This window comes from Coregonus clupeaformis, chromosome 15 (assembly GCF_020615455.1).
Source record: "Coregonus clupeaformis isolate EN_2021a chromosome 15, ASM2061545v1, whole genome shotgun sequence".
NCBI classification, from domain to species: Eukaryota; Metazoa; Chordata; class Actinopteri; order Salmoniformes; family Salmonidae; genus Coregonus; species Coregonus clupeaformis.
The window spans coordinates 55,373,957-55,398,095 of NC_059206.1; the positions used below are offsets into that span (position 1 = coordinate 55,373,957).

At 40.8% G+C, this 24,139-nt stretch overlaps 1 protein-coding gene across 1 annotated transcript in view; it reads left to right on the plus strand.

The window, feature by feature from the left end:
* The first annotated feature begins 214 nt into the window (after positions 1-214).
* Positions 215-24,139, plus strand: part of LOC121582735 (potassium/sodium hyperpolarization-activated cyclic nucleotide-gated channel 1) — a 225,095-nt gene continuing 201,170 nt past the window's right edge. Inside the window, exon 1 of the mRNA XM_041898795.2 lies at positions 215-689. Coding sequence (XP_041754729.1) covers positions 325-689 — 365 coding nt within the window. The 5' untranslated portion in view covers positions 215-324. The remainder of the gene's footprint in view (positions 690-24,139) is intronic.

A 24,139-nucleotide genomic window follows, 5' to 3' on the forward strand; every position in this document is an offset into this window, starting at 1 on the left:
TAAGCCCTGAATGTCTTCAAATCCTAGAAATGCCCCTGATCATGAGTCACATTGTGGAAATGAAGTGCCCAAGCGCCAGTGTGCCAGTTAAACCGCAGTGCCGCGCGAGCGAGAGAGGGGTTGAACTGTAAATCCGGTTCAGTCGGTAGATGGCGGTAACCCAGGAAACCCAGTCTGTCTCAGTTTGCAGCATTCGCAAAGGAGGCAGCGGAGCCGAGCAGTTGAAGGACATCAAATGAAACAGGGCAGCTTACAGCGAGTCCTCTTGAGTTTTGCGCGTAGCCTGTCCTCCGAGCCAGGAGACAGTACGTTTTAGAGAAAATCATGGAAGAAAAATCTAATTCGTTCTCCAGCAACAAAGAAGTGGAGAAAGCGGATGGGAATAATGTATTTCAGAGGCAAGACTCGATACAGAAGAAGAATATGGGGAGCCAGAACATGAAAGCAGGGGACCACGCGAACTCGGTGGGCTTCAAGGGGGACCAAGAGGAAGCCTTGGTCGGGTTCGACGATCTAGACGGGTCCGGGGACCGACATGGCTTTATGCAGAGGCAATTTGGAGCGATGATGCAGCCTGGCGTCAATAAGTTCTCCCTGCGAATGTTCGGCAGTCAGAAAGCCGTTGAGAAAGAGCAAGAAAGGGTCCAAACGGCGGGATACTGGATCATTCATCCCTATAGCGATTTTAGGTAAGGAGTGGAAAGTCACCTTCTCGTCTATTATTATTTTTTTACCATGCCGTCCATTCACCCACACAGCCAGGTCCACAAGACACCACATCACTATGTAATCAGTGCGTGTACGTTACGCATTGTCCTATGTGTAGGGTAATCTGTATTCGTTCTTGAGGCAATTATAGAGACGTTGATTGTTTTACCTATCAAATTGTGATCGTATTCACATTTTCCATTATTCTAATATGGAAGACAAGCAATAGATGAGTCCACGAGATGTCCTTGGAAAAAGGATGGTGAATGTCAAGAGATGAATACACAAATACGAATTGTTTTCCACATAACAGCAGTTTTTATTGCGGCATATGCGGATCTATAATAAACCATGAAAGTAAGGTGGGAACATCAGGATTGTAAACATAGCCCTGCCTGCAATGATGAAACGACGACGAGGATCAGTGAGGATCATTGAGGATGGCCTCTGGATGGAAAATAGAAATATGCGGTACATTCTAGCGAGAAACGACAACAGAGAATACGGAGAGAGATAAATAAATAAACATTGATTATCCGCATCAAATAAAAAGAGCATACAGGGGAAGGGATGAATTCAAACACCAGTCGTTTGAACAGTTAAAGGGAGCCCGCCTGCAAAACCGTGAATAATGGACAGATATTACACCTCCATCAAACATAAATCCACGTAGAACAGCGCAGAAATAACGTGATGCAATTTGCATATTTGTTTTTAGGGATATATTAACCTATTACAACAAGATTCCTCGTATGATAAACCTAATTGCTTGCTTTGTTTTAGGTAATTCAATTGGATAGAGTTTGAGATAAGTGGTTAATGGGCTTGTGTAGACATTGCTCCAGAAATATTTGTATTATTTAAAGTGCCATCCTCACGCACAGTGTGTCTCTGACATTTCTTTGACTGCATAGAAACGACCTAATACTGCGCATTGACAGAAATAACAGAATGAGCCAGATTGAATGCTGCAAATTATTATTTGGGTGACTGTCAGTCAGTGGAATGTTTGTTTGAGAGACTGAAAGAAACCTCTCCTGAGAAATTAAAATAATATTCTCGAATATAATCTCGTCAAATGGAAGCATTCATAACCTGCCTCATCTGTTCAGTAACACCCCAGCTTTGTATTGTGTGTTGTATAAACATTGCAGTGTCATGTGAATATGGATGAATCTACACTCTGTCTAGGCTACACTTCCTGAGCATTGACATCTATGTAAATACGGGACACACTCTTTTCAAGCCACTTCAATACAGCTCTGACCAGAAGTGACTTTCCTAACAGGTTAGGAGAGCATTTTTGCTAACCCTAACCATTTCCCTAACCTTAACCTCAATCTCCTAACCTTCTACATTCATTTTCCTAACCTGCAGCATAAGGTATCCAAGCCTGCTATGGAAAAGTCACTTCCTGTCATAGCTGTAATCAAGTGCAGTGAGAGAGTGTTTCACATGTAAATACACCGTTATGACCTCTGCTAAAAAACACATTTTCCATACCCAATATGCTACATTTTAAGTTCACCAATTTAACACAGCATAGTTGGTTCTGCCTTCCCTTCCACCGGTGTCCCCCGGTAGAGTTGAATGGATGGTGAGGTGACTCCCCTTCCCTGTTATAATAATCTAAAGTCTTGACTTAACTTTAACTTGTCGCTGTCCATGGTGCTGAAGTGCTACTCTGCCTCTGCTAGCCTACTACTATACACATAATACAATTATCTATTATGAGAGATGTTATGACTGAAAAGGTTGTTTTTTTTGTTTTGTTTTTTACAAACACTGTCCACCACTTTAGGATACACTTCTCTTCTCATAGATATTGTATGTCATCAAGAGAAAAACTCAAACTTTATGGTGTAGTTTGGGAGATATTTGGCTGCTAAACACATTGCCTGCATCGCAAATATGGGAGGGGTCACAGTGCGTCTAGAACGTCTGTCTGTCAGTAGAACGAAGGTGAACCAGGATTAGAACTACTACATGAGCTTACTTTAGGTTATAGCAGACCCCAAAACAATTTTGTGATCTACCTTTCTGTGATAATATACACAAAAGGCATATCTGGACCAATGTGGTGATATGCATGATTGCTTATTAACAACTATTAGTATCGTTTTTTTTAGACTGTTAGACCACTTTAAAGCAAGAGTCCCCGCTTTAAAGTGGAACTGACAGTGTTTTTAACTACTTTGCAGATATGAAACAAACAGACAATCCATAATATCAGTCAAACATATCAAATTCCCAGTTTATGCTACAAAACCAACTTTATAATTGGTTTTAAAAATAGGTTCTATTTGACTCAACATTCCATGACGTACACTAAGGAATGTTGGCAGAATAGATGGATGCAGTTCAATGCATGATTAATATAATTCATCAATACATTTCTCGGTAGTCCAAAACATATTGCTATCAGGTTGTAAAACACAGCTGGCCTGGTACATTGTTTGCTGCCTCCATTCGGGATGCACTGTTTCAGTTTCAATGACTCAATATTTTGGACAAAACCGACTAATGTAACTAAGGTTGGTAATGTAAATACAATCAAACTAGCAAGGGCAATGATCACAAGTCAGTCATCACGTGGCTAATAGGCTAGCATATTTATGCTGAAGAAAAATATAAACGCAACATGTAAAGTGTTGGTCCCAAATTTTATGAGCTGAAAGAAAATATCCCAGAAATGTTCCATACGCACAAAAAGCTTATTTCTCTCAAATGTTGAGCACTAATTTGTTTACATCCCCGTTAGTGAGCATTTCTCCTTTGCTAAGATAATCCATCCACCTGACAGGTGTGGCATATCAAGAAGCTTATTAAACAGCATGATCATTACACAGGTGCACCTTGTGCTGGGGACAATAAAATGCCACTCTAAAATGTGCAGTTTTATCACACAACACAATGCTACAGATGTCTCAAGTTTTGAGGGAGCATGCAGTTGGCATGCTGACTGCAGGGATGTCCACCAGAGCTGTTGGCAGAGAACTGAATGTTAATTTCTCTACCATAAGCCGCCTCCAACGTCATTTTAGAGAATTTGGCAGCACGTCCAACTGGCCTCACAACCGCAGACCCCGAGCCGACTAGGTGAAAAGTCTGTCGATGTGCCCTTGAGCAAGGCACGTAACCCTAATTGCTCCTGTAAGTCGCTCTGGATAAGAGCGTCTGCTAAATGACTAAAATGTAAATGTAAATGTAACCACACCAGCCCAGGACCTCCACATCCGGATTTGACGTACTGCCAAATTCTCTAAAACGATGTTGGAGGTGGCTTTATTTCTGTCTGTAATAAAGCCTTTTTGTGGGGAAAAACTGGGCCTGGCTCCCCTATGCCCTCCCAGGCCCACGCATGGCTGCGCCCTTGCCTAGTCATGTGAAATCCATAGATTAGGGCCTAATGAATGTATTTCATTTGACTGATTTCCTTATATGAACTGTAACTCAGTAAAATCTTTGAAATTGTTGCATGTTGCGTTTACATTTTTGTTCAGTATATTTATGTAGCAAGCTAAAAACACAGAGCCTAATGTTAGATAGCTAGCTAGATGCTAGGAGGATGTCATTTCATGTCATTGGATGTCATGTCATATTGCTTTTCGGTGGCTATACACAGGTAGAGATGCAGGTGTCATTTAACTAACAAGAACTTGAATGGCTGTTATCCAGTTAGCATATCTCTTGTGTTCGCAAATTCAATCTGGCTATTACTCCAATTTCAGAGCACTCTCGTCTGAGTGTGCCAGAGCGTAGAATAACTGATTAATTTACTAACGCGCAACACCGGCTGAATATGACCGGTGTCAGTAAACTTAGGCAAAAAAAAGTAATAGTCACAAACGCTTTAGATAACATTTAAACAGCCTAGCTAACCAGCTCTGCTAGGGCGAGTAAAAGAGTCCCCGCTTTAAAGTGGAACTGACAGTGTTTTTAACTACTTTGCAGATATGAAACAAACAGACAATCCATAATATCAGTCAAACATATCAAATTCCCAGTTTATGCTACAAAACCAACTTTATCATTGGTTTAAAAAATAGGTTCTATTTGACTCAACATTCCATGACGTACACTAAGGAATGTTGGCAGAATAGATGGATGCAGTTCAATGCATGATTAATATAATTCATCAATACATTTCTCGGTAGTCCAAAACATATTGCTATCAGGTTGTAAAACACAGCTGGCCTGGTACATTGTTTGCTGCCTCCATTCGGGATGCACTGTTTCAGTTTCAATGACTCAATATTTTGGACAAAACCGACTAATGTAACTAAGGTTGGTAATGTAAATACAATCAAACTAGCAAGGGCAATGATCACAAGTCAGTCATCACGTGGCTAATAGGCTAGCATATTTATGCTGAAGAAAAATATGAAACGCAACATGTAAAGTGTTGGTCCCAAATTTTATGAGCTGAAAGAAAATATCCCAGAAATGTTCCATACGCACAAAAAGCTTATTTCTCTCAAATGTTGAGCACTAATTTGTTTACATCCCCGTTAGTGAGCATTTCTCCTTTGCTAAGATAATCCATCCACCTGACAGGTGTGGCATATCAAGAAGCTTATTAAACAGCATGATCATTACACAGGTGCACCTTGTGCTGGGGACAATAAAATGCCACTCTAAAATGTGCAGTTTTATCACACAACACAATGCTACAGATGTCTCAAGTTTTGAGGGAGCATGCAGTTGGCATGCTGACTGCAGGGATGTCCACCAGAGCTGTTGGCAGAGAACTGAATGTTAATTTCTCTACCATAAGCCGCCTCCAACGTCATTTTAGAGAATTTGGCAGCACGTCCAACTGGCCTCACAACCGCAGACCCCGAGCCGACTAGGTGAAAAGTCTGTCGATGTGCCCTTGAGCAAGGCACGTAACCCTAATTGCTCCTGTAATTGCTCCATAACTGAGGGAGAGAGAGCCTACTTTTTCATGGTTGTTTGATCAATAGGACTGTAAACTTCCCAAATGTAAGAGGACTCCCGTGGTATTGACATATTTGCAGAAATCCATTCAGGTGTATTTTGTGGCTTTTGGCGAAGGCGTTCTAGTGATCTAAAGTCGCACTGTTGCAACTGCCTGTAAACCCACAGTCCAGTTCAAAGTGAATGATGGCAGGCCTGTGTGGCAAATGGCTGGTTTGCATAAAGGCCTACTGTAGCTCTAGTTGGCTATGGTGCAACGGTCTGCGTAGACTCCGGTCCTGGACGAGACAGATTTATTTTTTATTTGAATTTTTTGGGGGTAGATCAGCTTTAATATTGAAGATAGATTGTAACTTCCATCAATGTAATTGACTACATCACTTCCAATCCCCCATCTTTTTCTTTCTCCCAAATATATATATATATATATATATATATATATATATATATATATATATATATATATATATATATATATATAACTATATAAACTCAGCAAAAAAAGATAATTTGTAAAAATCCAAATAACTTCACAGATCTTCATTGTAAAGGGTTTAAACACTGTTTCCCATGCTTGTTCAATGAACCATAAACAATTAATGAACATGCACCTGTGGAATGGTCGTTAAGACACTAACAGCTTACAGACATTAGGCAATTAAGGTCACAGTTATGAAAACGTAGGACACTAAAGAGGCCTTTCTACTGACTCTGAAAAACACCAAAAGAAAGATGCCCAGGGTCCCTGCTCATCTGCATGAACGTGCCTTAGGCATGCTGCAAGGAGGCATGAAGACTGCAGATGTGGCCAGGGCAATACATTGCAATGTCCGTACTGTGAGACGCCTAAGACAGCACTACAGGGAGACAGGATGGACAGCTGATCGTCCTCGCAGTGGCAGACCACGTGTAACAACACCTGCACAGGATCGGTACATCCGAACATCACAACTGCGGGACAGGTACAGGATGGCAACAACAACGGCCCGAGTTATACCAGGAACGCACAATCCCTCCATCAGGGCTCAGACTGTCCGCAATAGGCTGAGAGAGGCTGGACTGAGGGCTTGTAGGCCTGTTGTAAGGCAGGGCCTCACCAGACATCACCGGCAACAACGTCGCCTATGGGCACAAACCCACCGCCGCTGGACCAAACAGGACTGGCAGAAAGCGCTCTTCACTGACGAGTCGCGGTTTTGTCTCACCAGGGATGATGGTCGGATTCGCGTTTATCGTCGAAGGAATGAGCGTTACACCGAGGCCTGTACTCTGGAGCGGGATCGATTTGGAGGTGGGGGGTCCGTCATGGTCTGGGACGGTGTGTCATATCATCATCGGAGTGAGCTTGTTGTCATTTCAGGCAATCTCAACGATGTGCGTTACAGGGAAGCCATTCTCCTCCCTCATGTGGTACCCTTCCTGCAGGCTCATCCTGACATGACCCTCCAGCATGACAATGCCACCAGCCATACTGCTCGGTCTGTGCTTGATGTCCTGCAAGACAGGAATGTCAGTGTTCTGCCATGGCCAGCGAAGAGCCCGGATCGGAGGATGAGGGTTAGGGCCATTCCCCCCAGAAATGTCCGGGAACTTGCAGGTGCCTTGGTGGAAGAGTGGGGTAACATCTCACAGCAGGAACTGACAAATCTGGTGCAGTCCATGATGAGGAGATGCACTGCAGTACTTAAAGCAGCTGGTGGCCACATCAGATACTGACTGTTACTTTTGATTTTGATCCCCCCTTTGTTCAGGGACACATTATTCAATTTATGTTAGTCACATGAGTGTGGAACTTGTTCAGTTTATGTCTCAGTTGTTGAATCTTGTTATTTTCATACAAATATTTACACATGTTAAATTTGCTGAAAATGAACGCAGTTGACAATGAGAGGACATTTCTTTTTTTGCTGAGTTTATATATATATATATATACATACACATACAGTGAGGGGAAAAAAAGTATTTGATCCCCTGCTGATTTTGTACGTTTGCCCACTGACAAAGAAATGATCAGTCTATAATTTTAATGGTAGGTTTATTTGAACAGTGAGAGACAGAATAACAACAACAACAAAAATCCAGAAAAACGCATGTCAAAAATGTTATAAATTGATTTGCATTTTAATGAGGGAAATAAGTATTTGACCCCTCTGCAAAACATGACATAGTACTTGGTGGCAAAACCCTTGTTGGCAATCACAGAGGTCAGACGTTTCTTGTAGTTGGCCACCAGGTTTGCACACATCTCAGGATGGATTTTGTTCCACTCCTCTTTGCAGATCTTCTCCAAGTCATTAAGGTTTGCCTGACGTTTGGCAACTCGAACCTTCAGCTCCCTCCACAGATTTTATATAGGATTAAGGTCTGGAGACTGGCTAGGCCACTCCAGGACCTTAATGTGCCTCTTCTTGAGCCACTCCTTTGTTGCCTTGGCCGTGTGTTTTGGGTCATTGTCATGCTGGAATACCCATCCACGACCCATTTTCAATGCCCTGGCTGAGGGAAGGAGGTTCTCATCCAAGATTTGACGGTACATGGCCCCGTCTATCGTCCCTTTGATGAGGTGAAGTTGTCCCGTCTCCTTAGCAGAAAATCACCCCCAAAGCATAATGTTTCCACCTCCATGTTTGACGGTGGGGATGGTGTTCTTGGGGTCATAGACAGCATTCCTCCTCCTCCAAACACGACGAGTTGAGTTGATGCCAAAGAGCTCGATTTTGGTCTCATCTGACCACAACACTTTCACCCAGTTCTCCTCTGAATCATTCAGATGTTCATTGGCAAACTTCAGACGGCCCTGTATATGTGCTTTCTTGAGCAGGGGGACCTTGCGGGCGCTACAGGATTTCAGTCCTTCACGGCGTAGTGTGTTACCAATTGTTTTCTTGGTGACTATGGTCCCAGCTGCCTTGAGATCATTGACAAGATCCTCCCGTGTAGTTCTGGGCTGATTCCTCACCGTTCTCATGATCATTGCAACTCCACGAGGTGAGATCTTGCATGGAGCCCCAGGCCGAGGGAGATTGACAGTTCTTTTGTGTTTCTTCCATTTGCGAATAATCGCACCAACTGTTGTCACCTTCTCACCAAGCTGCTTGGCGATGGTCTTGTAGCCCATTCCAGCCTTGTGTAGGTCTACAATCTTGTCCCTGACATCATTGGAGAGCTCTTTGGTCTTGGCCATGGTGGAGAGTTTGGAATCTGATTGATTGATTGCTTCTGTGGACAGGTGTCTTTTATACAGGTAACAAACTGAGATTAGGAGCACTCCCTTTAAGAGTGTGCTCCTAATCTCAGCTCGTTACCTGTATAAAAGACACCTGGGAGCCAGAAATCTTTCTGATTGAGAGTGGGTAAAACACTTATTTCCCTCATTAAAATGCAAATCAATTTATAACATTTTTGACATGCGTTTTTCTGGATTTTGTTGTTGTTATTCTGTCTCTCACTGTTCAAATAAACCTACCTTTAAAATTATAGACTGATCATTTCTTTGTCAGTGGGCAAACGTACAAAATCGTACGAAAAATACTTTTTCCCCCTCACTGTACATATACACATACATACATATAAATACATATACATACATACATACATACATACATACATACATACATACATACACTCACATATATATATATATTGCTGCTCTGGCACCCCAATGGTGGAACAAGCTCCCTTCACGACGCCAGGAAAGCGGAGTCACTCACCACCTTCCGGAGACATTTGAAACCCCACCTCTTTAAGGAATATCTGGGATAGGATAAAGTAATCCTTCTACCCCACCCCCCCCCCCCCCCCTTAACTTATACATATTAAATACATTTTATGGACACAGTCAATTTTACAATAATTCTATTTTGTTTGTTTTTACTCCTGAACTTCCTCTACCCTCAACCTCTCCGATCATTTTCATAATGTCCATCCGGTTTGCTTCTATATGCCATATCTCTCCAACTGTGCTCCTTCACAAAAGCTCTCAACCTATAACTTATTATGGACACAGCATGCCCTACATTAGTTATCTTGCTGTTATTAGTTGTTGTTAGTTGTTATTAGTCCCATCCTTCAGCTCCATTTAACACCTCCCATCTATCGCTTAACACCATCCGTATTGGATTTCTATTTGCCATATATTTTTCAACTGTACTGTGACTTTTCACAAAAGTTTTGAACCCTTCTATTCTCATTGTTTCTACAGATTGTAAATTGAAAATAAACATTTTTGCTAAAAGTATTATTATATTATTGATCGATTGACTATGACTTTTCAGATCACCCAGTAGTGCTATCGGCAGGGTTAGCGCCAGGTAAATATTGCAATCCTTCATCCTTTCCCGGACATGTGACCAAAAACAAGCCACAAATGGACAGTACCAAAACAAATTATCTAATGATTCTGTCTCTTCGCAGCAACATCTGCAGGGTTGGGAGGATTGTATCCCCCATATAAATAACATTCTATTGGTAGCAAGAATTTTGTATAATAATTTTAATTAAAAAATTCTAAGTTTTGTATCCGGCGTCGTTTGCGTATCAGTTCATAAACACTATGCCATGGAATCGGTACGTCAAAAATCTCTTCCCAACAATTTTGCAATCTATTTGGGACGGCTGTCAATCCTTTGGTCCTTAAATGAAACTGGTATACTTTTTTATTTATCACAATTTTCTTTAACCAATTATGTTCTTCAATGCAGGGCTGACAGACAAGTTCCTTACTTTTTCCCCCTTCCACTTTCCTCTTCCATTTTTGCGGAAATGCTGCAATTATTTGGTTGTAATTTTGGGTAGAGCAGACATTTCCACATGTTTTTGTTAGCTGCATGTGCGACATACAGTTGAAGTAGCAAGTTTAATGAAGTCATTAAAACTTGTTTTTCAACCACTACACACATTTCTTGTTAACAAACTATAGTTTTGGCAAGTCGGTTAGGACATCTACTTTGTGCATGACACAAGTAATTTTTCCAACAATTGTTTACAGACAGATTATTTCACTTATAATTCACTGTATTACAATTCCAGTGGGTCAGACGTTTACATACACTAAGTTGGATGTGCCTTTAACCAGCTTGGAAAATTCCAGAAAATTATGTCTGATAGGCTAATTGACATAATTTCAGTCAATTGGAGGTGTACCTGTGGATGTATTTCAAGGCCTATCTTCAAACTCGGTGCCTCTTTGCTTGACATCATGGGAAAATCAAAAGAAATCAGCCAAAACCTCTGAAAAAAATGTGATTAAATAAATAAAAGCTGAAATAAATCGTTCTCTCTATTATTATTCTGACATTTAACATTCTTAAAATAAAGTGGTGATCCTAACTGATTTAAAACAGGGAATTCTTAGGATTAAATGTCAGGAATTGTGAAAAATTTAGTATAAATGTATTTTGCTAAGGTGTATTTAAACTTCCGACTTCAAGAAGTCCTACCTATGATATCATTTACGAAGATTATACATTTTTTAAACATTCTTTCAAAAAATACTGGCTTTTTATCAATTAGTAGATTTGAGTTTAACCACAATATTTGTTTCATTATTTGTTCTGTCGTTTCTGGAGGATTAAATTGAAATTGCAACCAAGTTTCAATGTTTTGTTTTTTTAGAAATAGTGATATTTGGGAGATGATTTACCTTTCAAATAACTGAAAGTGAGAGGTTGTAATCTGAAAAAGGGAAAAAGGCCATTCTTGAATATGAGACAATCTTACTAATTTGCTAGAGAACCAGTTCCGATTTACGTATAACTTTTGTATGACTGAAACTTTTAGTGATAGGTCTAATGCTTTAATATTTAATAATTTCTGTCCTCCGAATTCATATTCATTATATAAATAGGCCCATTTAATTTTGTCTTGCATGCTGTTTCAATTAAAATGGAATATTTTTTTCTCATATAATTTAAAAAACTGTTCGCTAGGCGTAGGCAAGACCATAAGCAAATAGGTAAATTGGGATAATACTAAAGAGTTAATCAGGGTTATTTTTCCACAAATAGACAGGTATTTACCTTTCCATGGTAGCAAGATCTTAACTATTTTTGCTGGCTTTCTATTAAAATGTATTGGAGTGAGATCATTTATTTTATTTGGGATATGTATTCCGAGTATATCCACATCACCATCAGACCATTTTATTGGTAAACTACAGTTGAAGTCGGAAGTTTACATACACAGGAATGGTGAAAAACTGAGTTTAAATGTATTTGGCTAAGGTGTATGTAAATGTCCGACTTCAACAGTGCATGGTCATGTAAGAATTGTATTTTGTAGTGATCCAATACGTAATATAGTACATTTATCATAATTTGGTTGTAATCCAGAGAGGGAAGAAATGTATCTAGATCCTCTATGAGGCTGTGGAAGTATTCAAGTTGTGGATTTAAAAGAAAACATGAATCATCAGCGTACAATGACACCTTTGTTTTTAAGCCCTGAATTTCTAATCCCTTGATATTATTGTTGATAATAAATAGATATGCCGATAGTGGACAACCTTGTTTTACACCTCTTGAAAGTTTATAACTTTCTGAGAAATAGCCATAATTAACTATTTTACACCTTTGGTTACTATACATTTTAACCCATTTTATAAGACATTCTCCAAAATTGAAATACTCCAGGCATTTATATATAAACTCCAGTCATACTTTATCAAATGCCTTTTTAAAGTGGTCTATGAATAGCAGGCCTGGTATCCCAGATTTTTCATAGAGTTCTATTGTTTCCAGTACTTGCCTTATATTATCTCCAATGTATCGCCATGTAAAAAACCTGTCTGATTAGAATGAATAATGTCCGACAATACCTTTTTAATTCTATGCGCTATACATTTTGCTAGAATTTTTGCATCACAACACCGAAGTGTAAGGGGCCTCCAATTTTTTTAAATGGACTGGATCTTTATATTTTCCACTTGTATCCTGCTTCAGTAATAATGAAATCAGACCTTCTTCTTGAGTGTCTGATAATCTACCATTTACATAGGAGTGGTTAAAACATGCTAATAACGGTCCTCTGAGTATTTCAAAAAAGGTTTGGTATACCTCGACTGGTATGCCATACAACCCTGGAGTTTTCCCGGACTTAAAGTCTTTAATTGCATCCAGAAGTTCCTCCTCTGTAATTTCACCTTCACATGAGTCTTTCTGTATGGCTGTTAATTTTACATGATCAATAGAAAAAATATCCCTACAATTAGCTTCAGTTAGAGGAGATGGAGGCGACTGAAACGAAAATATATGCTTAAAGTACTTTGCTTCCTCCTTCAAAATATATTTGGTGAATCATGGGTGACTCCGTCAATTGTAACCAGTTTCATTAAATAATTTTTGGTTACATTTCTATGTTAAAGATTTAAAAAGAATTTGGAGCATATTTCCCCATATTCTATCCAGTTTGCTTTATTTTTATAATATATTACACTTGATCTTTCTTGAATAAGTTTCTCCATTACTTTTAGTTTTTCCTCTAATTTATTCTGAGCCTCTATGTTAGAGTTTTTTTTGTTGCTATCTATCTGTTCTGTTAGACCTTCTATTTCCTTTGTTAGTATGGACTCTTTTGACCTAAATTGCTTTAGTTGTCGAGATGAGTACTGCATTTCATGGCCTCTAAAGGCACATTTAAAAGTGTCCCATACAGTAAGGGTATTTGTTGAACCTATGTTATGTCGGAAAAAATCAGTTATAAATTCCTCTGTCCTAGTTAAAAACAAGTTATCATCCAATAGGCTTTGATTAAATTTCCAATATCCTCGCCCACGTGGAAATTTAGTAAGAGTAATGTACAGTGGGGAAAAAAAGTATTTAGTCAGCCACCAATTGTGCAAGTTCTCCCACTTAAAAAGATGAGAGAGGCCTGTAATTTTCATCATAGGTACACGTCAACTATGACAGACAAATTGAGGAAAAAAAATCCAGAAAATCCCATTGTAGGATTTTTAATGAATTTATTTGCAAATTATGGTGGAAAATAAGTATTTGGTCACCTACAAACAAGCAAGATTTCTGGCTCTCACAGACCTGTAACTTCTTCTTTCAGAGGCTCCTCTGTCCTCCACTCGTTACCTGTATTAATGGCACCTGTTTGAACTTGTTATCAGTATAAAATACACCTGTCCACAACCTCAAACAGTCACACTCCAAACTTCACAATGGCCAAGACCAAAGAGCTGTCAAAGGACACCAAAAACAAAATTGTAGACCTGCACCAGGCTGGGAAGACTGAATCTGCAATAGGTAAGCAGCTTGGTTTGAAGAAATCAACTGTGGGAGCAATTATTAGGAAATGGAAGACATACAAGACCACTGATATTCTCCCTCGATCTGGGGCTCCACGCAAGATCTCACCCCGTGGGGTCAAAATGATCACAAGAACGGTGAGCAAAAATCCCAGAACCACACGGGGGGACCTAGTGAATTTATTTTATTTATTTATTTAACCTTTATTTAACCAGGAAGGGCTCATTGAGATTTAAAATCTATTTTTCAAGAGCGTCCTGGCCAAGATAGGCAGCACCAAGTCATTACAAAAAATTACAGACAGACAACATGAAAAACTAGTAAAAACCATTCATGAATTCACAAGAGTATAACAATATCAAAAACAGCAAATTAAAAACATTGACAGGTCAGGGAATCAGCCTCAAAATCCTTCATCAGAGATTTAAAAACACCAATCGGGACAAGATCTTCCAGTTTAAAATTATTTTGTAAGGTGTTCCAAGACGATGGCGCAGAGTACATAAAAGACATTTTACCAAATTCAGTTCGGACATTTGGAACAGTTAGCAGGATAAAGTCCAGTGAACGAAGAGAGTACCCACCACATTTCTGAACAATAAAAATGCCCAAATAAAAGGTAGTAAACCCAAAATGGCTTTGTAAATAAAAAGTATACCAGTGACTGAGCCTACGAGTGACTAGAGAAGGCCAGCCAACCCTGGTATACAAAGTACAGTGGTGCGTAAGGGTTTTGCAGTTTAAAATAAATCTCAAAGTACCATGATAAAGAGTGTCAATTGATCTCAAACACTGAGCGGAAGCATTCATATATAAAATATCCCCATAGTCTAGTAAAGGCATAAATGTAGCTGATACTAGCCTCCTTCTGGCTTCAAAAGAAAAACAGGCCTTATTCCTAAAATAAAATCCCAATTTCAGCTTCAATTTTTTTGTAAGTTGTTGAATATGCAATTTAAAAGAGAGGCCGTCATCAATTAGAATTCCAAGATATTTATATGAGGTTACAACCTCAATCTCCTTGCCCTGACAGGTAGTAACAGGTGAAAGGTTCAGAGGTCTATTTCTTGCATTAGAAAACACCATTAATTTAGTTTTGTCAGTATTGAGGATAAGCTTCAATTGACACAAGGTATGTTGAACAGTATAAAAAGCAGTTTGCAAGTTCTGGAAAGCTTTTGTAAGAGATGAGGCACAACAGTAAATAACAGTATCATCAGCATAAAAATGAAGTTGTGCATTTTGGACATTTTTGTCTAAATCATTCATATAAATAGTGAATAAGAGAGGACCAAGTACAGAGCCCTGGGGCACACCATTCAGGACAGACAATTTAACAGACATAAGCCCATCAAATTGAGTGCACTGAGTTCTATCAGACAGATAGTTAGCAAACCATGCAACTGCATGCTCCGAAAGACCTACACTCAACAATCTCTGCCTTAGTATAGCATGATCAACTGTATCAAAAGCCTTAGAGAGATCAATAAAAAGTGAGACACAGTGCTGTTTTTTGTCAAGGGCTTCAGTGATATCATTTAAAACCTTCATGGCTGCTGTAATTGTGCTATGCTTCTTCCTGAAGCCCGATTGATACATTGATAAAATAGAGTTAGTAAATAAAAACTATTTTAGCTGTTCACTTACAAGGGTTTCAAGTATTTTCACCAGGGGTGACAGCTTTGAGATTGGCCTATAATTATTTAAAAGAGTTGGATCTCCCCCTTTTAAAAGTGGTAGGACAAATGCTGATTTCCAGATCTTTGGAATTTCATTACATTCCAGGGTTAGATTGAACAGATATGTAAGTGGTTCAGCTATGAAATCAGCTGCCAGATTTAAAAAGCAGGGATCCAAAAGATCAGGACCTGCAGGCTTTCTTTGATCTAAGGATTTCAGGGCTTTATGTACCACCTGCACTGAGAATGGCAGAAAACTAAAAGTTTGACCAGCTCTCACTGGTTCATCCACACAGGGTTGTACAGAGACAGAGGACACTGGTTCATCCACACAGGGTTGTACAGAGACAGAGGACACTGAATCAAACAGCCTACCAGATGATACAAAGTGCTCATTGAAACAATTCAGCATTTCAGTTTTGTCATATATAGCAACAGAGTCCTTCAAAACACATGACGGTAATTCATTAACATTACTGTTACCAGACATAGACTTAATAGCATTCCAAAACTTTCTAGGGTCATTCAGGTTATCAGTGGTAACAGACATAAAATATTCAGACTTGGCCTTCCTGAGAAGAAAAGAACACTTGTTTCTTAACTGCCTAAAAATAAGCCAATCAGCATCAGAACAAGATTTCCTTGCTTTAGCCCAGGCTAGATTACGGTCGTGAATAATACAAGACAGCTCAGAAGAAAACCATGGATTATCCCGCCCTTTAACCCTGAACCTGCGGAATGGTGCATGTTTGTTTACTATTTGGAAAAAACCATCATGAAAGAATATCCAGGCAGTTTCCACATCAGGGATAAGCTCAATCTTGCTCCAGTCAAAATAAAACAAATCATGAAAGAAAGCCTGCTCATTAAAACACTTCAAATTTCTCTTACGAATAAAACGTGGATTTGTCTTTGGAACCTTAGTATTTCTAACAGCAACAACAGCACAATGGTCACTTAAATCATTACAAAAACACCAACCGCAGAATATTTATGTGGAACATTTGTCAATATCAAATCAATCAGGGTAGATTTATCAGGGCATTTAAGATTTGGGCGAGTGGGTGAATTAATCAACTGGGTAAGATTCATAGAATTACAAAACATTTTTAAATCATCAGACACCGGCTTTAACCAACACCAGTTGAGATCACCAATCAAGATCATTTCACTGTAAAAGAAGTTTAGACATAAGGTGCGTCAAATAAGAAAATGCATCACCAAGAGCAGAGGGGGTCTATAACAGCCAATCACAGTTATAGAGAGGCCCTTTGAAACCTCAATATTCAAAGCAAGAAATTCCAACTGTTTACAAATAGTTTCAGACTTTGCCACACTTACATGGAATTTAGATTTTACATATATAGCCACACCCCCACCTTTCTTAACCCGATCTGCACAATAAACATTGTAACCACTTATACAAATATCCTTATCAAAAATAGACTTGCTGAGCCAGGTTTCCGAAAACACAATTACATCAGCATCAGTTGATTTAGCCCAAATCCTAACCCCATCAATTTTTGACAACAGGCTGCGTACATTTAAATGAAAAATACCAAAACCAGATCTTGATTTAAAATCAGAGGGGGTTTGGAGACATTGCATATCAGGGCCAGGGTTAGGTTGCACGTTACCTGATATCAACAACAGAAGAATAACTAGGCACCTCTGTTTAATAACCTTGCACGGCTTCTCTTTTTTAAGAGACCTACTGCAAGCGAATTCTACAGACAATGCAAAACAGTCATTTAAAACCATTAGACTTTGGTAGTGACACAAATTCGTATTGTTCACATCATGCCACAAATGCATCGGCACTTGGACGAGTGGACCGAGTGAAAAAGAGCGAGTTCCTGCAGACAAAATGTCTAATGGACACGAGAGTACATTGTCAGATGTACTCACCCTGCGACAATGTTCGTTTTCTCCAGAGTTCAATAAAGTCAGTGCACAAAGCAATACCACGTAAATTGTCATTTTCTCTGACCAAAAAACAAGAGGCCAACGAAGGTAAGTGGAGAGAGGGACAGCGTGTATGTGAGTCAATGTGAGTGTTTGCGCGTGTGAGTAGATTGGGTGTTGAGGGCGATAGAGAGAACGGGTTGAGCTGCCACTGACAGCCAGGCGAAGAGCAAGGAGCAGCTCGGACAAGACACTCCGCGGACTAACGATGAACTCAGGCCAGCCAGAGATAGGGTTACTTTGGTAAACTTCAAGTAATGAAGTTCCGAGTTGAGGAGGACCCGTGATCTTTACACCAGCAAAAATAAAATAGTTTGCACTACGCAACAACGAAGTTACGCAACCATAAATAAATAGATTATTAGTAGGTTAAAATGTACTAGTCACAAACAAACGACTTGACAAACGACTTGACATGCTGCCATCTTGGAAATACGAATCGAAATACGAATGACCTGCAGAGAGCTGGGACCAAAGTAACAAAGCCAACCATCAGTAACACACTACGCCGCCAGGGACTCAAATCCTGCAGTGCGAGATGTGTCCCCCTGCTTAAGCCAGTACATGTCCAGGCCCGTCTGAAGTGCATTTGGATGATCCAGAAGAGGATTGGGAGAATGTCATATGGTCAGATGAAACCAAAATATAACTTTTTGGTAAAAACTCAACTTGTCATGTTTGGAGGACAAAGAATGCTGTTGCATCCAAAGAACACCATACCTACTGTGAAGCATGGGGTTGGAAACATCATGCTTTGGGGCTGTTTTTCTGCAAAGGGACCAGGACGACTGATCTGTGTAAAGGAAAGAATGAATGGGGCCATGTATCGTGAGATTTTGAGTGAAACCCTCCTTCCATCAGCAAGGGCATTGAAGATGAAACGTGGCTGGGTCTTTCAGCATGACAATGATCCCAAACACACCGCCCGGGCAACGAAGGAGTGGCTTCGTAAGAAGCATTTCAAGGTCCTGGAGTGGCCTAGCCAGTCTCCAGATCTCAACCCCATAGAAAATCTTTGGAGGGGAGTTGAAAGTCTGTGTTGCCCAGCGACAGCCCCAAAACATCACTGCTCTAGAGGAGATCTGCATGGAGGAATGGGCCAAAATACCAGCAACAGTGTGTGAAAACCTTGTGAAGACTTACAGAAAACGTTTGACCTGTGTCATTGCCAACAAAGGGTATATAACAAAGTATTGAGAAACTTTTGTTATTGACCAAATACTTATTTTCCACCATAATATGCCAATAAATTCATTAAAAATCCTACAACGTGATTTTCTGGATTTTTTTTTCTCATTTTGTCTGTCATAGTTGACGTGTACCTATGATGAAAATTACAGGCCTCTCTCATCTTTTTAAGTGGGAGAACTTGCACAATTGGTAGCTGACTAAATACTTTTTTTCCCCACTGTATATGCCAATTATATGATGGCTATACTTATTTCACCACTTACCATAATGAGATACAGGTTTCAAATCTATTTATAATAATATACAGTATGTTTGTAAATGTACCAATAAAAAATACCATAGCGATTGAGTGTCCATATAGCTGTACCATGATATTTGCATTGCTACTAAGTAACCCTCCAATTGTTCTCCACTATTCCCCCCGCTAAAGCCCCTCCCCATCCCAAGTTGGGTTGTCATCCCAGTGATTGGCATACCACCCCCGTCCCCCCGGATCCCTAGGCCCCCCTAGAGGCCAGGACCCATCCTTCGAAAACAGCACACAGTGCCACCCACAAAACTGAAGCAGGTCAACCGCCAAAAGCATTTCCAATACTCTCACCTCAATATATACAGTATATATAGCTATTAAAAATACATATCTATTCAAATATCTTGCACATCTTAATTTCCATCATTATCAATTAACATGCGTAACAATGTTGGCAGTTCATGCGAAGGATTGTTACCTATAACCCGGATTGCCATTGTATTACATTACATTCATGTCAAGCAATTCTTATTTTAGCAAACAATTATTGTGGTTCATCCTATATTATCCCTAACATCCTTACCCCCTTGCAACAGATGTGGGGTACACACACACACATACTCTAACACACTCAACCCCTTTCCTCCACAATCAACCATAAGCTCAGATGCTCAACGGTTGTTACATCCCAGAGCCCAACTCAAGAAATGACCTGATTTACGAATGCATATACAGTTACAGCTGTTTGAGAAAGCATGCAAGATTGAGCAAAAACTGACAAAAATGTGAGATTTGATTAACCTATGTCAAGTCCTAGGTGATGGAGATCAGATCCACCCTCTTCCCCTAAGACACAAACACTCTGGTCCCCCGTTGTAACCATTTTTCCCCAAGCATTTCCGAGCAGTCAGACCTTTGATTATTTTGTGCTACCAGGGCCACAAGAATAGTTTTTTATTTTTATTTATTTTATTTAACCTTTATTTAACCAGGTAAGCCAGTTGAGAACAAGTTTTAATTTACAACTGCGACCTGGCCAAGATAAAGCAAAGCAGTGCGATAAAAACAACAACAAAGAGTTACATCAAATCAAATCCATTTTTATTTGCACCATGCACCGAATACAACAGGTGTAGACATTACCGTGAAATGCTTACTTACAGCCCTTAACCAACAATGCATTTTTTTAAATAAAAAAGTAAAATAAAACAACAACAAAAAAGTGTTGAGAAGAAAAGAGCAGAAGTAAAATAAAATAACAGTAGGGAGGCTATATACAGGGGGGTACCGGTGCAGAGTCAATGTGCGGGGGCACCGGCTAGTTGAGGTAATTGAGGTAATATGTACATGTGGGTAGAGTTAAAGTGACTATGCATAAATAATTAATAGAGTAGCAGCAGCGTAAAAAGATGGGGTGGGGGTGGGGGGGCAGTGCAAGTAGTCCGGGTAGCCATGATTAGCTGTTCAGGAGTCTTATGGCTTGGGGGTAGAAGCTATTGAGAAGCCTTTTGGACCTAGACTTGGCGCTCCGATACCGCTTGCCGTGCGGTAGCAGAGAGAACAGTCTATGACTAGTGTGGCTGGAGTCTTCGACAATTTTGAGGGCCTTCCTCTGACACCGCCTGGTATAGAGGTCCTGGATGGCAGGAAACTTGGCCCCAGTGATGTACTGGGCCGTATGCACTACCCTCTGTAGTGTCTTGCGGTCGGAGGCCGAGCAGTTGCCATACCAGGCGGTGATGCAACCAGTCAGGATGCTCTCGATGGTGCAGCTGTAGAACTTTTTGAGGATCTGAGGACCCATGCCAAATCTTTTCAGTCTCCTGAAGGGGAATAGGCTTTGTCGTTCCCTCTTCATGACTGTCTTGGTGTGTTTGGACCATGATAGATCGTTGGTGATGTGGACACCAAGAAACTTGAAGCTCTTAACCTGTTCCACTACAGCCCCGTCGATGAGAATGGGGGCATGCACAGTCCTCTTTCCTGTAGTCAACAATCATCTCATTTGTCTTGGTCACGTTGAGGGAGAGGTTGTTATCCTGGCACCACACGCCCAGGTCTCTGACCTCCTACCTATAGGCTGTCTCATTGTTGTCGATGATCAGGCCTACCACTGTTGTGTCGTCTGCAAACTTAATGATGGTGTTGGAGTCGTGCCTGGCCATGCAGTCATGGGTGAACAGGGAGTACAGGAGGGGACTAAGCACGCACCCCTGAGGGGCCCCTGTGTTGAGGATCAGCGTGGCAGATGTGTTGTTACCTACCATTACCACCTGGGGGCGGCCCGTCAGGAAGTCCAGGATCCAGTTGCAGAGGGAGGTGTTTAGTCCCAGGATCCTTAGCTTAGTGATGAGCTTTGAGGGCACTATGGTGTTGAACGCTGAGCTGTAGTCAATTAATAGCATTCTCACGTAGGTGTTCCTCTTGTCCAGGTGGGAAAGGGCAGTGTGGAGTGCAATAGAGATTGCATCATCTGTGGATCTGTTGGGGCGGTATACAAAATAGAGTGGGTCTAGGGTTTCTGGGATAATGGTGTTGATGTGAGCCATGACCAGCCTTTCAAAGCACTTCATGGCTACAGACATCAGTGCTAAAGGTCAGTAGTCATTTAGGCAGGTTATCTTAGTGTCCTTGGGCACAGGGACTATGGTGGTCTGCTTGAAACATGTTGGTATTACAGACTCAGTCAGGGACATGTTGAAAATGTCAATGAAGACACTTGCCAGTTGGTCAACACATGCTCAGAGTACACGTCCTGGTAATCTGTCTGGCCCTTCGGCCTTGTGAATGTTGACCTGCCTAAAAGTCTTACTCACATCGGCTACGGAGAGCGTGATCACATAGTCATCCGGAACAGCTGGTGCTCTCATGCATGCTTCAGTGTTGCTTGCTTCGAAGTGAGCATTTAAGTGGTTTAGCTCGTCTGGTAGGCTTGTGTCACTGGGCAGCTCGCGGCTGTGCTTCCTTTTGTAGTCTGTAATAGTTTTCAAGCCCTGCCACATCCGACGAACGTCATAGCCGTTGTAGTACAATCAATCTTAGTCCTGTATTGACTCTTTGCCTGTTTGATGGTTCGTCGGAGGGCATAGCGGGATTTCTTATAAGCGTCCGGGTTAGAGTCCCGCTCCTTGAAAGCAGCAGCTCTACCCTTTAGCTCAGTGCGGATGTTGCCTGTAATCCATGGCTTCTGGTTGGGGTACGTACGGTCACTGTGGGGACGACGTCATTGAAGCACTTATTGATGAAGCCATTGACTGTGGTGTACTCCACAATGCTATCTGAAGAATCCCGGAACATATTACAGTCTGTGCTAGCAAAACAGTCCTGTAGCTTAGCATTTGCGTCATCTGACCACCTTTTTATTAACTGAGTCACTGGTGCTTCCTGCTTTAGTTTTTGTTTAGAAGCAGGAATCAGGAGGATAGAGTTATGGTCAGATTTGCCAAATGGAGGGCGAGGGAGAGCTTTGTATGCGTCTCTGTGTGTGGAGTAAAGGTGGTCTAGAGGTTTTTTTTCCTCTGGTTGCACATTTAACATGCTGGTAGAAATGAGGTAGAACGGATTTAAGTTTCCCTGCATTAAAGTCCCCGGCCACTAGGAGTGCTGCCTCTGGATGAGCATTTTCCTGTTTAGTTATGGCCTTATACAGCCTATTGAGTGCAATCTTAATGCCAGCATTGGTTTGTGGTGGTAAATAGACAGCTATGAAACATATACAGTGAGGGAAAAAAGTATTTGATCCCCTGCTGATTTTGTACGTTTGCCCACTGACAAAGAAATGATTAGTCTATAATTTTAATGGTAGGTTTATTTGAACAGTGAGAGACAGAATAACTACAAAAAAATCCAGAAAAACGCATGTCAAAGATGTTATAAATTGATTTGCATTTTAATGAGGGAAATAAGTATTTGATCCCCTCTCAATCAGAAAGATTTCTGGCTCCCAGGTGTCTTTTATACAGGTAACGAGCTGAGATTAGGAGCACACTCTTAAAGGGAGTGCTCCTAATCTCAGTTGGTTAACTGTATAAAAGACACCTGTCCACAGAAGCAATCAATCAATCAGATTCCAAACTCTCCACCATGGCAAAGACCAAAGAGCTCTCCAAGGATGTTAGGGACAAGATTGTAGACCTAAACAAGGCTGGAATGGGCTACAAGACCATCGCCAAGCAGCTTGGTGAGAAGGTGACAACAGTTGGTGCGATTATTCGCAAATGGAAGAAACACAAAATAACTGTCAATCTCCCTCGACCTGGGGCTCCATGCAAGAGCTCACCTCGTGGCGTTGCAATGATCATGAGAACGGTGAGGAATCAGCCCAGAACTACACGGGAGGATCTTGTCAATGATCTCAAGGCAGCTGGGACCATAGTCACCAAGAAAACAATTGGTAACACACTACGCCGTGAAGGACTGAAATCCTGCAGCGCCCGCAAGGTCCCCCTGCTCAAGAAAGCACATATACAGGGCTGTCTGAAGTTTGCCAATGGAAATCTGAATGATTCAGAGGAGAACTGGGTGAAAGTGTTGTGGTCAGATGAGACCAAAATTGAGCTCTTTGGCATCAATTCAACTTTTTGACATGCGTTTTTCTGGATTTTTTTGTTGTTATTTTGTCTCACTGTTCAAATAAACCTACCATTAAAATTATAGACTGATCATGTCTTTGTCAGTGGGCAAACATACAAAATCAGCAGGGGATCAAATACTTTTTTCCCTCACTGTAGATGAAATCTATCTTGGTAAATAGTGTGGTCTACAGCTTATCATAAGATACTCTACCTCAGGCGAGCAAAACCTTGAGACTTCCTTAGTATTTGATTTTGTCAAAAACCTTGTCTTACCGGAGTCAACCGTTCTATCCTGCCGATGTAGCGTATATCCCGTCAGCTGTATGTTGTCCATGTCGTCGTTCAGCCACGACTCGGTGAAACATAAGATATTACAGTTTTTAATGTCCCGTTGGTAGGATAACTGTAATGTTAGGTCATCTAATTTATTTTCAAATGATTGAACATTGGCTAATAGGATTGATGGAAGAGGCAGTTTATTTGCTCGCCGTCGGATCCTTACAAGGCACCCCGACCTACGTCCACGATATCTCCGTCTCTTTCTCCTGCAAATGACGGGGATTTGGGCCTTGTCGGGTGTCT